Raw genomic sequence first — 15,848 nt, 5'->3', positions numbered from 1 at the left:
AACTGATATGGATCTTTGCATCACCTATTTGGCAAGAGGGTGAACATTTCTTTGTCCAACACTAACCTTCCTTCTCTACTCATTATCTCTGGTGAGGGCTGCTTTAATTGAAGTCATCCCTTCTGAAAGATATCTCCAGCCCAGTTCATTATTGATTTTGAAAGATCTGACCTGTTAAAATTTCCCTGCCAATGAGTTAACCTTCTTTCCTGAAGGTGAATTAAAATAGAGAATGACATTTCTAATTTCCTAAGTGATGTAGCCAAACAAGCTGTACTAAAGTGGTAAAATGTTAGCTCAGTCTTTTAAAATGAACAGATTTTTTATTTAGTGTGATGAGCCTCCTTGGGCTGTGTAACAATAAATCTTCACTCATTTGCAGTTGCTTTCCAAATTCGTTTTAAAAATATTATTATTATGTCACAGAGGCACTCTCACATTTGTTGCTCTTTCTTGAAGTTCTGTTGTAAAGTTACACACAGGAATTCAGGTCCAATCAATCATAAAGTTGAAGGAAGTGAAGAATATTACTAAGCTACCTAAACCTAACATCACAACATCATTTCGGCAATTTTAATGAATTGATCAGAATTGCTTTGCATACGCTTTAAAAAAAAAATACAAACAGTTTTATGAATTCCAGCTGAAGTGGCTTCCTAAATTTTCTGTTAGGGTGACTGGTACACTTGTTCAAATATATAGATTTCTCCAACTACGTATTTTGTCTTTTAAATCAAACTTGTGTATGGACTATTCCTTTACTATGGGGAAAATAAGTATTTTGAGGTAGTTGGGGGAAAAAATTAGAATGAATATGTGTACGTTTGCATTGTTAATTGAAAATGAAACTTAATAAGGTTTAATGCCTTAAAGGTGTGCCATAAAGGGTACATTATATCTTCTCAATGTGTAATTTTGATTTTTTTCTGCCATTTTGCTGTCATGTTTGCTTCTACATTCCACTGGAGTTGACTGTGAATGTATTTATCAATGATTTTCTGAAGTATATTTAATATTTGATGATGCATGAATACACATTACACTTCTAAGTTTATGGGGAAAATGTGGTAGTTTTTTTTTTTTAAAAAAAAAAAGTTTTTCTTCCTGTTTTCTAATACAGAATCTCTAGCATGGAGGTAGCCATTTCTAGAAAGGTACAGACTTTCTACTAAATTCTGTAATTCATGAAACCTTAGCAAAGAGCTAAGCTTTTTTTTTTTTTTTTTTTTTTTCTTCCTATCTACTTTCTGGGTTTATCTACTCAGAAATTTGTAAAGTCTTTTTGTCCTTACCTGCTGTTTTAAACTTTGTCATAGTGGGGTGGGAAAAAGTGAGATTCTGGAAAATGCATAACCAAATACTTTTACTTTTGTGATACTGATTTCATGTTGATATATCTGTGTTTCACACAATCGCAGAACGGCTGAGGTTGGAAAGTACGTCTAGAGGTCAACTTGTCCAAATCCCATGCTCATGCAGGCCCACCAAGAACTGTTTGTCAAGAGCCGTGTCCAGATGGTGTTTGATTATCTCCAAAAAGGGTGATTCCACAACCTCTCTGGGCAACTTGTGCCAGTGCCAGTCACACTCAAAGGGAAGAAGTGCTTCCTGATGTTCAGATTGGACCTCCCGTGTTCCAATGTGTGCCCATTGCCACTTGTCCTTGCACTGGGCACCACTAAAAATAGAATGGCTCCATCCTTTTTGCACCCTCCCTTCAGGTATAGAAACACCAATTTTGTTTACTTCAACATTTCTGTGCCTTTCACAGAAACATATGTGGTTGAGGAAGTACTTCCTCATTTATTATCCTTACTGGATGGGCTTTTAGAATTGTGGCTGGAAGATTAATTTGCTTTGTTCCTTTACTTACTGTAATAGCATTTACATGGGACAACTTGTTCTCTCTTGCCCTGTTTTACTTTGTGCTGAGATTTTTGTAAGAATTTCTCTTTTCCTGCAGAGTTCTTTTTATCATCTATATGAGTTCAGTTTGACCTAGATGATGTCAGGATATGCTCCAGAAAATTTCTATTTCTTTCAAAATTTAACAGTAAAAAAAAAAAAAAAAAAAAGGTCTGACTAATACCCCATGGAACGTATTCTGTCATGTTTTCTTTTCTAGGTGCTTTTACATTGTCTGACAAAATCAGAGGTTTACAGTTTTCTTGAGGACAATGTGAACCTGTTTAGAGGAGAAGACAAAGAGAATCTGTCGTCTTTGAGGAGAGGAAAATAGTAGAGACAGAAAACCATTTTGGAGGAATGTTTAATGATATTCATCATTGCTGAACATTGACAATGTTCAATTTTCAATGTTCAAATTTTAGTTTCCAAAGAGGGAATGAAGACAAAAATCCATTTCTTGTGTTTGCCTTTCTGTAGAGAGTCATGCAGTTTGCCCCTATGCCTTGTTACTTCCTCACCCTTGTAGCTTTGCATGTTTGCAGTCATCTAATGCCTTCTCCATCTGTCGCCATCTCTTAACTGGGAAGTTTGCCAACATAGCAACTAATCTACATAATGTTTAAGGTGATACTGGGAATAAAACAAAAAATCCCACCCACTATTTAGGGATGTGTCCATCAAGATGAAAGAATAAAAGAGGTATTGTTTCCTAGCAGTATCTACTAAAATTATAATGTTAGTTACAAAACGACCTTTGTGAAGTAAATTCAGAAATCAAAGGTGGTATTAGCAATGGATATGTAAGCCTTTTTTTTTTTTTTTTTTTTTTTTTTGTGATAGAACAGAACACTAAAGCAGAGGTCAGTTTCTGTGTTCCTCTCTTCTGTTTCTTTGATTCATGAGAGGAATTTCAAAAAAGCTCCCAGAGATTTCTGATATTCTTGTGATGCACTCCTTAGCTCCTTAAAACACTTGTTCTCTTAAATTTTGCAGTAGTGATCCACTTCATTATTACAAGAACCCAACGTGTTTTATTAATAGAGCAGTGTGATAATGCCATATTGTCTGTATTTTTTAAGTGCAAGTCCTTTCTGTAATTAACAGGGAGTTCTGTTTAAAAGGCAAAGTTATGATATGGCCTGAGATGTTCAAATAACTTCTTACATTAATATTTCATAGAAATTATTCCTTATTTCCAAAATAATTTGGGAGAAAAAAACAAAAAAAAACAAGAACAAAAAAAAAAACAACATAGAGTTTTAGATATTTCCAACATCACAAAAATAGACAAAAACATTTAGTTTAATATATTTGTGCAATACATTTGCCAGATGGAACTAATATACACTTTTTTGAATTATTTATCTTAGTTGTGTGTGGAATTAAAATGATCAATTATAAAGTGCTCAAATGAAGACATTTATTTTGCACACAGTGCAGTGACTAGTTTTGTACTATCCTGACTAGATTTCCTTAAAACTAATGTAAATCTATCCACATCTGATCTGTACCGGCACCTGTATTTTGAACACATCCTCATGGCTTAGTTGGCTTTCCTTCCCGTAGACTTCCTATAGTTTTGAGTGTTACATCTATAAAATGAAAGCACCACAATTTTAGGGGAAAGTGCCATTTAAAGCTTGAAAATGGGTTTCATAGGAATTCGCCAAACTGCAGCTGATAATGAATAATAAATGAACAGAGAATATGCTTGGGAGAATGTCTCCCAGCAAGACATAAAGTCATAGTGCACTTCAAAAGATTTATGACTTGATTATTTTAGTCCAACACATAGGCAATTTAAATAATGAAATATTTAAAGGTAAATAAAAATAATATATAAAATTGAAACACTGTGTAATGCTCTGTACTTAGAGGCAGTTTTATGAAACTTTGCTTTGCTCCAGTGAACTAGAAGAAAACGAAAATGAGGACAGGTCCAGAACATTATCTAAGCTGTATTCATGAAGTTCAGGTCTCCTATTTTATTTTATTACATTACTGGCAAAGAAAACAACTAAAGAATCCAGAGAGATGAGAAATCTTTGTATTTGATCCTCAAATAACTATATTAGCTCTCTTGTGACCAAGGAGGCAGAGTGAAGATGCAGATGAGAAGTATGTGTATGCTGTGCTCTGTGAATAAGATTTCTATCAAAAGTAAGAGAAAGTAGCTGCTTACTGTCTGGATTTCTTGTTTTCTTATTAAAACACACCTTGCAACATAACAGGGATTTAGGATGAAACTCAAGGGAAAGATATTGAGTAAACTATATGCTTGCAGAGATCCAGTGATGGAAACTGTATTCCTACTGCTACTTCATGCACAGTTTTTCATCAATACATCTAAATAGGCTTTAAAATTTAATATTGCTGTCCCTACTTTACCTAGAAGAAAGCGAAGTGCAAGGAGACAAAAATGGTGTATGTAGATCATCCAGCAGGCTAGCAGGAAGGCTAGGAGTACAACTTAAATTTTTTTTTCTGACTTTATGCAACTAAATTGCAGTCTTTTTCTTCTAACCAATTTCCTGCTACCATGTCTAACATTATATCATGCAGGTAGTCTGACCCTTTAAAAAAGTGAGCGCCCACAGATATTACATGTAATTTTTGATGTCTGTCTGTAGTAGCCTAGTTGAATTCTCTCTGAAAAGCTGTAGCAGTAAATTTCTTCATATCTCAGGAAGGTTTTTGACTTGTTTGCCCTTGGCTATTGTAAGTAGAAACTGGGACTGCAAACCGCTGGGCTGGCACAAGTGCTGTGGCCTGTGCTGACGGATGTGCCCCGTGGTAGCGGCAGCCTCACAACCAGCACTTCTGGCCATCAGCAACACAGCAGGAGGCTGCAGTGAACAAGGAAGAGAAATAAAAGGGCAGAAAATGAGTCAGAAACATAAAAATAAAACCATTCACTTGAATGTTCGTTCATTCAAGAAACGTTCGCATTTCTTCTCAGAAATGTTCGATCTTCTCTTTTTAATGTATCAGCATGCATGTACTGCTGAAGAAGATAATGTTTAACAAATGGAATTGCAAAATTATTCATGATAGAAGTGAACTGATTTGAAGTCCCTGTAACCTGTTCAATATGTCTGATTACCATGAGATTTCACTGAACTCTGCACAGAAATAAACTCTTCTAATAGTATGCAGGAATTGGTGCTGCAACACATGCTGATTTCGAAGTGTCATCAAATGGACTAGTGGTGGTTCTAGATCTAATTGGGGTTCACTGTGATGAAAAGTGAAGGGCAAGCCTCAATTGGTTGAATTAGTGCAAAAGAAAAAAAAAAAACTCTTTTCATATATAGTCACTGCAAATAGCACTAGCAAAGAGATTTTCAGGTTAAGTGAGAGGTTTTCTTAGTTGTATTTCAGCTAAAATACAGCAGTTTCACTGAATTTGATATTTGTGAGTGATTTGAATGTAAAATGATGACAGGGAAAACAGTGAGTCTTAGTTCAAAACAAAAGGGAAAACTTCATATTAGACTATGCAAATCAAATCCTCCTCTTTAATAGTCAGTATATCCTGAATTGGTTTTCTCAATAATTTGTCCCTTACAGTTAGATTTTGATGCAAACAGAACAGTAAAAATCTACAGGGACACCAATAAGAATCATTTGTGGTGATGTTATTGTTGTATTGGACCTCCAATATTGATGTATCATTATTAAAGAGCTTTCATTGTAAAATGTTAACTTATAATTGTAGTTACAATAATTGGAAGTAACTATAGATTTCACAGATTTGCTCATAATTGGCTTTGCTGTTCATGGGATTGAATTGTTTTGTGGATTGTTGTTGTTGTTGTTGTCCAGTACGTGAGAAATGTTAGGTGAATGTGGTATAATCTAGGAGTTTCTATTGATTCTAAAATTTGTACCAACATATCTACAGTGATGTGTAAGCTGAAAATGCTGGGAAGATTGGAGAGTAACAGGGAAGACTTCATACATGCTCGCCATCTTCCTGTGCCCTCTTCAATCTTCTCCTCTTCGTCACTGTAGCTAGGCACTGGGCTAGGAAGGTTTACTTGGTCTAACTCAAGTCCTAGGAGGAGACGCAGAGCAGCTTTCAAGTGTCAGTAATGAGAAACTAAACCAAACCATGCATATGGGATGGATGCAGGCAAAGGTTAATGAAGCCTTTCATCCAATTTATGAAGCCTATGAGACTGTTGCTGTGTATGGGAATTGTCGTTTTACCAGGAAAGTGTTATCTGGCTTTTCAGTCAGCACTGCAACTTCAGTGAACATAAGGAAAGGAATACAGTAATATGGTTTAATATCACTTCTAATGAAACAAAGAAATATTCAGGAACTAGCTTTATATGTTAAGAGACTGTGGGCAAAAAGAAGCTGTATTCAGTATCTTACAATATCAAAAATATTTACATGTATTAAAATGTGACTAGAGGCTCAAAGCAACATAATTGCTTTGTAGAAAATAGCAGTTCCATTTCTCTTTAAAGCATGCTGCTTCCATTAAGTATTCCTTTCGTGTATTCATTCAATATTCATTTTGGCTGCTACTGCTATACTATGTAAAGAAATAATGAATAGTTAAAGGAAGCAATGCTTAAAAAAAAAAAATAATAAAAAAAAAAAAACTGATTTGAATAATATTTTGAGAATTAGGTTAAGTTTATGATAAGCCTAAAGGAAAAGGTTTCAATACAGGTTATGACAGCAACACAAAGCCAGATAGTTCTGCACTGTGAGCTGTCAGCCTTTCACATTTGCATACTTGCTAGCATATATTTCAGATTATCATGTTGCACCACTACTGTGAGCTGGAGGCTCTCAATAGCTTTGGTATAGAGAGTGATTTTCAGGGTGTTACGCTTCTGTACGTTAACATTACCTTGGGAAGAAGTATGGTATGGAAAGTATGAACCCTGATGCAGTTTATTTGAAGATTCAAGTTTGTACAGCATAGAACAACAAAATAAATATTAAACAGTAACAAATTTAAGGAGTTTTGTTTGTCTGAAGTGCTGAATTATGTTTTCAGAACTGACTGTCTGGGGAAGAACTAGCATTATATTAAAGGAAAAAAATATCAAGGCCATTTTATTTTTTTTTATGTATTTGTTGAATTGTAAAAATAGAACCTTTTTCTCTCTCCATGTTTATAACAGATGAAAAAAATATTTCTCTATTACTCCATTATTGCAAAAACACATTAAATTCAATTTTTTTCTTATGGAGTGCACAACCATGTTTTAGAGAGACCAGTTTTCTAGTACACAAAAGGAGTACTTGATGAAGGAAAGTAAGTAAAATTTGGTTCCAGCAATTTGATAGGTAATAATATGAAATGTTCAGTTAGGGAAACACTAAGTGTTATGCTTTTTGTGATTTCCAATGTCAGAATTTTAAATTGGTACAGTTTTTCTTTTTTTCTTTATTTATTTTATGTGTATTATATCATGTTTTTATGTGAAATTTCAAATTAAATTGATAATGTTATTTACTGTACTGTTAATAATATCAGGAATATTATTGTGTATTGTGTATTTTCCCAAAGGATATTGATAGGTGAAAAACTAAAGGGCCCACACTTACAAAAATGACTTAATGTTTATGTGCAAATATGCACATCTTGAAAGATTTAAAAATGGCTGTATAGTTGCAAGTTTGGTTTTATTTTCATTCAATTGTTTGGGGATACAGTGTGCTCTGGAAAGTTAGGGTAATATGAAATTTGTATCTTGGATTCGTCTTCATTGCTGTATTTTTAGAGTGAATTTTTATATTTTCCTGTTAACCTAGGACATTGAACTTGTCCTTTAGATTCTGAAACTTCTTGAACTGCAGTGTGGCTTACACTCTCCTGTATACTTTCAGGAAACAAAAATTTTGACCTTGGAGTGTAATCATTTGTAGACATTTGACTCTCCATTATCTTCCTCTGAGTTCCAAATATTGCTGTGTTTTATTCTGTTGAGCATCCTTTCCCCTTTTATCTCACCTCCATATCGTGAATCAAACACTACCTTGTATGTTCTTTTCAACCTTAGAGCCAAGAAAGACAAAAGCATTGAATAGAAATGACAGTCAAGGTGATCTATAGCACTCCCGTAGAGGAGAGTGTGCTGGCTCACAGATCATGCAGCAAGTCCTGCAGCTCCCAGGGAGACTTGCCAGGGGCAGGAATGACACAAAAAAAATCAAGGTTTTGTCTATCAGTGTTCTTCTGCTGTCTTGGCACTCCTGATAGTATAAATTATCGAATCTGTGTTTCCAAATCCTGCCAGCTTGTCATGTTGGCAGCATCTATATTAAATTCTATATTAAAAATATATATAAAAAAAGAAAAACCAACTTATTGATAACTTATCTAGAGTTACACCATTTTGTTGTATTACTTGTCATTGTAATAGGCAATGTATCAGGGAGACCCACTTCCCTGATGCGACCTTCACAGTTACATGCTGTCTGTGATAAAAATACCCATTGCTGCTGCAGTGTTTTTTCCTTTGTCACCATAACTGTGTAAAGCAAATATAGATAATATAGGTATACTGCATCAATTTACAGAGATGCTTCTTGTGTTTTTATTTAGTCAAGCAGACCTGTCAGTGATTTCGGCTGCTGCTCTGAGCCTATTTTATTCTTGGTGGCCTGCTGTTTGTTCTGCTCTTTGACTGGCTCCCCTGTAAGACGCTGCAGTTTGCATTCCTGGATGTCCCCTGAGTCCTTCAAAGATTTTTTCATCTGTGTCTTTTTGACCTCTCTTGAGATTTGCTGCTTAGTCTTGTAGTCTTGAGCTGTATCTTGTAATACTTCTGTCCTTCTGATTCCCAGCTATGTGTTGTCCATTTAACCTTTCTGGCCTTCATCGCAGCCTTAATATGAAGAAAATTTGAGGTCTTCAATATTGTGTAGGGCTAGCTTGTTTCTAAACTTAAGAAAAGTAGATTTCTGCTAATCAGTCTCCCAATAGTCTCTTTAAATACAATCCTCTCAAAATACTAAAAACTAATCTGCTCATTGTGTTGGGCAGTCCGAGTCTCTCTCTGGCATTAAACTGTTAATGCTACTTACAGACACCAAACGAGTAACACAGAATGGGTCAAAAACAGTTCTCACTGAAAGTACATCAAAATATAAAAGAAATCAGTTTGAGTTTTTGTTGTTGTTGTTTAGGCATAGAATGGGACTTTTTGTATTTTTATATTTATATGAGGACAAAAGCTAATAGGATTTTCACATAGCCTTATTTGTCCAGGATCAAAGTTCCAAATAAGTTTTGTTTTTCTTTTTTAAATAATGTTAATTTAAATATCTGAAACAGCATTAATATATGAGATACTAAATTCTATGATAGCTTCCTTTGTTCTCAGCTGCAAAGTTATCAGGACTTCATTGGGGTATTTGTCTTGATTTTTTGGTTCCATCAGGATCTCTCCCTGAAATTTCAGAATAAACTTGCGGTAATGGTTAATTCACTTCCTTTCCTGCTCTCAAACAAAAATAAATGTTAATCCTCTAGAAGCTTAGGAGGTATCTTAATATTGTATTTTACGGTAATCTCTTTAGAAGACAAAGAATTACAGATGACATTTTAAACTCACTATGACCTCAGTGACAACTCCAAACAACAGAAAAAGAAGCAAGCTTTCTATTTATTTCTTTAATTGCCATTTCTAATATGCTGATTAAACAATATGCAGATAAATTATGGTATTTTCTGGGTACAAGGGCAGCTCAGTCCGTGTAACCCATAACATGTTCATCTAAATCTGTTCAAAACAAAATGCCAAGAAGCACTATTTTGTGTTCACAACAGTAGCATTTTTCCTCAGCACCGAACTGTTGAAGTGCATGTACATCCTGTTGCCTACGTGTAGCTGGATCAGTACACAGCAAGGAAAGCAAACATGCACAAACTGCGTCAACGGGACAGAGAACCTAAGGAATATTCATAGAGAACAAATTAAAACATCATATGAGGCCTTGATTAGGCTTGACAGCTTTTCTAAAGAGTTTCTATTGTTGTTACTAGCGCTTAGCATCAGCTGAGGATTTGTGAAAGAGCAGCCACCTCCCACCCCCTGCAGCCTTTATGCATAGTGTGGTGATTGAAAGTCTGTACATCTTCTGCTGTTCTCTCTCATGCACTGCAGAGTTGCTTATCTATCTATCCAGATCCACCCAAATGTGTGTCACTTCAGGGCCCTGTTATGATCACACAAAGTTGCGTGCAGCATAGTGAAAAGTGTAAGCTGCTAGAATACTTATAGTATCATACTCCAAACAGATACATTTTTAATTTATTTCTCAGATAAATGTCAACTTATACATAGATAATGGGGAGGATCCAGTACATCACTAATATTAGCTATGTGTTCATAACTGCATAAACCTAGAGGTGCTAAGAAGTAGTTTTCTCAGAGGGTCATATCAGTGTCATTGGTTGGTACCCATTCACATTGCTTTTATAAATCTAGTTTCTGCTAGATTAATTTTCCCCCAAATTTCACATTTAAAAATGTCATTGGCCTATGCTGAACACAAACTGATTTCCTCTTGAGATCTCTTGGATGTCAGTCTATCTATACTCATGTTCTCTGCAGTCTCGTGTATGAATTTCAATCTGCAGGTCAGTTTCATGCGTAGGAAAATGTGTAATTATTATGTGCCTATAATAATAATTTACTATAAAAAAAAATGTTATGGGTGATCTGTACTTGGTTTTCTTATATCTCTGAGGATCATTCAAAATCTCTGTCTTCACAAATTATTATTTTTTTATCATGTATTGAGAATCTTCAGTGATGTCTTGACCAGTGGTCAAAGGAGTGTTGAAAACGTGGTTGGGTGCTTTCTCTTCCAAGGAGAAAGGAGAAAAAAAATTGACAGTGGGTTAAGACTACTTTGGGATGAATTTCTTATTTGGATGAAATTGCAGAGCCACTTTACATGGTTCAGAGACATTTCTTTGCATGTTTTTCTGTGATTATTTTCAAATGAGCCATGTCTGGTATTGATCCTTGCAATGTGTTTGGGGCCACTTAAGTTATGGGAGTTATTGTATGCTCTCTTTATAATTTGGAGATAGAGATGGGTACCTGTAAAGGGAATTTCTAATGATCTTTTTTCTCTCTCTTTTTGCATGATCTGTATGGCAAATGTACAGCAATAGCACTCCTCTGGTAGGTGCTTGAGGTTAATAAAAGTGACTTATGGTCCTATCCAAAAATGTGGAATAAACTTAACTGGAGATTTGAAAGTAGTATGCAACTGAAAACTGGTGGAAGTTTTTGCTAACATGGATTTTGAAATTGCTTTCAAAAGAAAAAAAAAAAAAAGGAAAAAAAAAAGGATCTGCTACTTCTCAGAATAATGTTGATCGAAGTAATTTTTTGTTCATATTGCTAGAAAGTTTTCCATCTCTATTTTTCCCCGTTTTTTTAAAATCTAAATAAATGTAACAAAATGGGAATTCCTGTTTCCATCTCTTGCCTCCTCTCCCTGCCTTCATTCCCCATTAAGATAACTGGGTTAAATTTAGGTGTTGAAATTGCTGAGATATCCATAGGTAGTCTGTGATTCATTTGTTGGAAGTGTGCTTGAAACTTTATCTTGTTCTAAGTGAGCACTAAATATGGAAATGTTTGGTTTTGTTTCTTTTCCCTATACATGTATTCTCCAGAACCCCAAGGAGAAATGTGGCTAGTTGTGAAGAACAGTACCAGTTACATTTTTTTTTTTTTTAATCCTTGATGGTGTTAAATGCCTTGAAGTTAAATGTAGTTAAATGCCTTGAAGATGCCTAGAACCATCTACAAAGGTAGTGAAGATAGTGAGCATAGAAAAGAAAGAAAGTTTGAGAGTGAGGGGTAGGGGTAGATGCATAACTATGGGAAAAGAAGGATTTATAGGGATTGGAGACATCAGGACAGTTTGCTGCTACTCAGAAGGTCACCATACAGGGGGGAAGCACCCCACTGAGGCTCAGTGAGCAAAGAATGGTGTACAAGTTTTACTACCTGTTTTTTTAAGTTTTATTTTTTGCTTTTGCTTTCAGCTTTCTTTCTTTAGCATCTGCATCCGCTCCAATTTTTAAGGTTCTGCACAAATTCAGGTTGGTTTGCTTAAGTGTGGAAGCTCCTTATTCTTTTGAGGGAGCTAACTAATGAGAGACCCTACGCAGATCTGCCAAAAACTGTGTCTGACTTTAGGGCCCTGCTATGTCATACAAGGAAGCATGCAGCAGACTGAAAATTTAAGCTGCTGGAACACTTTTAGCCTTGTACTCTAAACAGATAATTTTAAATTAAAAATTAATTTAGAAAATTAAAAATTTAATTTAAAAATCAACTTCCGTAGAGAAGGGGGAGGATCTGATATGTCAGTAATATTAGCTATGTGTTTATAACTACATAAACCTACATCATTTTCTCAGAGGGCCATGTCAATGCCTTTGGTTGTTCATTGGCTTTTATTAAATTGCATACTACTCAGCAAAAGCAGAATAATGATGTTTAAGACACAAGCCTGTCTGTGCACTGCATTGTTACTTTGGATTGAAAATCCTGTTCTGAAAACAGCATTCCTTTAATCTGATGAAAAGAACTTATTTTTTCCCAATTACCACGTTCACATATGGAATTTATTTTATTTTATTTTTTTTACATTGCTAAAGGTAGTAGTTAATACACTGAACCTAAGATTTTTAGCATTCTCATTGGTATAAGCATGTCAATGAATTGGATTGAAAACACTTAGATGCCAAACGTTGGTTTTAGATGATGTGCTTGCTTGGATAATTAATGATTGGAAATTTGGTAGAATTCCAAAGCAGTAACTCTTCATCTGAATTACAGTAAAGACCTCATCTTTAAGAAGAGGGGTTATTTCAGTGAATGCATGTGGTATACACAAGGTGCAGTGATCTGATAAGAAAAATCTGTAGTTTGCAAGGTGAATAATTTAGCTTTATTTCAGTCACTTTTATTTTAATATCTCTGCTTTAGTTAATTATTGATTTTCTGCAGATTTTATTCTTTTAAAGTTAGCAAATGTTCAAAGTGGTATTCGGGAGAAATGATACTTCATCTCAGTGTGAATACACCTAAATTAAGTGCAACAGTGATTATGTCATTTGTAGAAGTCTGGTTAGAAACAAAGGAGGGTAATCTTGCTGTAATGGAAATTGAAATGCGTCTATTTAATATTTATTTATTTTTCTGTGTCTCTAACTAAATTTTGTAAACCCTAATTCAAACTTAATCTGAACAAACAAACAAAAATAGCAAACAAAAATACTGGGGCAGTTTCTGTGTACTGAATTGGTCTCTGCCGCTGTCATTGCTCTCTATCTCTCCAAGAGCCAGCTGGGCTGCAGAGTTGAATGCAATACTCCAGGTGGGGTCTCGCAGGAGTGGAGCAGAGGGGCAGAATCACCTCCCTCAACCTGCTGGCCATGCTTCTATCTTCAGCCCAGGATATGGTTGGCTTTCCAGGCTGCAAGAGCTGATACTTGTGTTGAAATCAGTGAGAGTTCTGAAGTTCAAGGAAATCAGTACTAAAATATGACTTGATATACCTTCCAGTCATTCAAAGAGAAGGTGCTTTAAATAATTTTTATCACCATAGTTCATTTACTTTGTTCTTGTGCTGTACCACAGTTCTTCTATTAACCTGCTTTGGAAATAATATAGACTCAACCCTGAAATTCCTGCAACTTTACTCACACTGTTAGTCTTGGTACGGTCATTGGGGTCATTCAGATGAATAAGGATTGAGTAGATTGGTCCCAGATTTTTCATGGAACAAAAGGACTTCATAGTCAAAGAAAAGGCCTTCTGGGTGACCAACTGTCTGCAGGTAGATGATTTTCCTTTGGGAAATTGTTATAGGTGTTTTTTTGTTTGTTTTGTTTTTTTTCTGAACTGCTTGCACTTTTCCTTTTCCATAGTAAGTCAATGCACAGTGTGTAAACAACACTTTCTAAGGTAGAGCTGTGTGAGGGGGAGCCTTAAAAAATAAGGAAAAATACAATTCCTTACTCTTTGATTTGTGGGTTTAGTGAGTTGAGCCTGGTGAATATCATGGTTTTTAATAATTGAAAAAGCAACAATATGAGCTTTTGAGGATATAGGTTTCCATTGATTTGGTTGTCACTAAGTATAGTAATGTGTGGTGTATTTATCACAGACCTTAGAAATTTAAAAAAAGCAATAAATTCTGTTCTTTGGAGAGTTACCAGTTGGTATGTCTCTGTCTTCAACAATTTGTTCCATATAATCATTTCACAGATTGTCTGGAACACACACTTCTTAAGTTTTGTTGTTAATTTTTTGTAGGAATTATAATAGAGGAAAGAACAGAAGTGGTCTACCTGAAATTAACTCTGTTTTTGTTTTGTTTTGTTTTCAAAATGTATAATGTTGTTCTTGTTATATTGTTCTTTTGCACAATACAGCTGAAAGAAAATGGATTATTTGTTGGCATGAGAGTACAAAGAGAGTACAGTAGAAATATGAAGCAACACCCAAAACAGTCCAAGAAAGGGTATTCATGCAAGTGAGAGAGACTACATTCATGCCTTGGAGGGAAGGACTTTGTCTCCTTTTTTGTTAGTCAAAACCACATGATGACTTTCTCACCACTCAGTTCTTAGTTCTCTAATGAGATTAATTCTTGTGTACGTTCTTGCATTTATATACTCAATTTGTCTAGGGTAAAAAGTAAAATGTATCCATAATCATAAGAGATGAAGAGTAACCCGGTATTTGTTTTGTGTTTCTGCAAGACTGAAATTCTTAGAGGTGTTGGAAATACACAACTGGTTCTCCGAGGCTGGCTTAACACCATGGCCAAAGAACAATTAGGTGTGCAACGTTAGTGTCTTCTCTTGTTTTTCAGGTCCATGGGGGAGATGCATGGGAGATGAGTGTGGTCCAGGTGGCATCCAGACACGGGCAGTGTGGTGTGCCCACGTGGAGGGCTGGACGACGCTGCCCACCAACTGCAAGCAGCCGGAGCGGCCGGACAACCAGCAGAGTTGCTTCCGTGTCTGTGACTGGCACAAGGAGCTGTATGACTGGCAGATTGGCAGCTGGAACCAGTGCCGGCCCGTCCTCTCCCGCAGCCATGAGAAGCCCCAGGAATGCCTCAGGGGGGAGGATGGCATCCAGACAAGGGACATCACCTGCATCCAGAAGTCCAATGGGGTGCCGGCTGAGGATGTTATCTGTGAGTACTTTGAGCCCAAACCCCGCCAGGAGCAGGCGTGCCTCATCCCGTGCCGGCAGGATTGCATCGTGGCTGAATTCGCCCCCTGGTCAGAGTGCTCCAAGACCTGCGGCAGCGGGCTTCAGCATCGAACTCGGCACGTGGTGGCTCCACCGCAGTTTGGTGGGTCTGCTTGCCCTAACCTCACTGAATTTCAGATCTGCCAGTCTAGCCCATGTGCTGCTGAAGAAAGCCTGTATAGCCTAAATGTGGGACCATGGAGCGCATGCTCAGTGCCTCATTCAAGACAAATACGACAAGCAAGGAAACGAGGGAAGAACAAAGACAAGGAAAAGGACAGAGAAAAGGCGGTTCGGGATCCTGAGGCTCGTGAATTAATTAAGAAGAAGAGGAATCGAAACAGACAGAATAGACAGGAGAGCAAATATTGGGACATACAAATTGGGTATCAAACAAGGCAGGTTACATGTACTCACAGAAATGGGAAAACTGCTGCTCTGAGGTAATCACTATTTATTAACTTGCACATCTTTATTTGTCTCTCTTTGATTTAAGGTAAAGCAAGCAGAAGCACACACTGTTCTTATTTTACGCAAGCCTGAATCTTAATGCAGCACATGCACTACTTCCAATGCAAACATCCCTCTTCAAAATGTTTCTGTGACAAGAAACATGCAAGCTATGATGTTGATCATAGTAAGCATCACATAAATGTGCATTAGTAA

The 15,848-nt window shown here is 36.2% G+C and overlaps 1 protein-coding gene across 1 annotated transcript in view; it reads left to right on the top strand.

Annotated features, from left to right (window-relative positions):
- Positions 1-15,848, top strand: part of THSD7A (thrombospondin type 1 domain containing 7A) — a 281,816-nt gene that overhangs the window by 136,583 nt on the left and 129,385 nt on the right. Inside the window, exon 4 of the mRNA XM_068674047.1 lies at positions 14,794-15,625. Within this exon, the coding sequence (XP_068530148.1) occupies positions 14,794-15,625 (832 nt within the window). The remainder of the gene's footprint in view (positions 1-14,793; positions 15,626-15,848) is intronic.

Source organism: Anas acuta, chromosome 2 (genome assembly GCF_963932015.1).
Source record: "Anas acuta chromosome 2, bAnaAcu1.1, whole genome shotgun sequence".
Lineage (NCBI taxonomy): Eukaryota > Metazoa > Chordata > Aves > Anseriformes > Anatidae > Anas > Anas acuta.
This window is presented reverse-complemented; position numbering and strand designations above follow the sequence as displayed.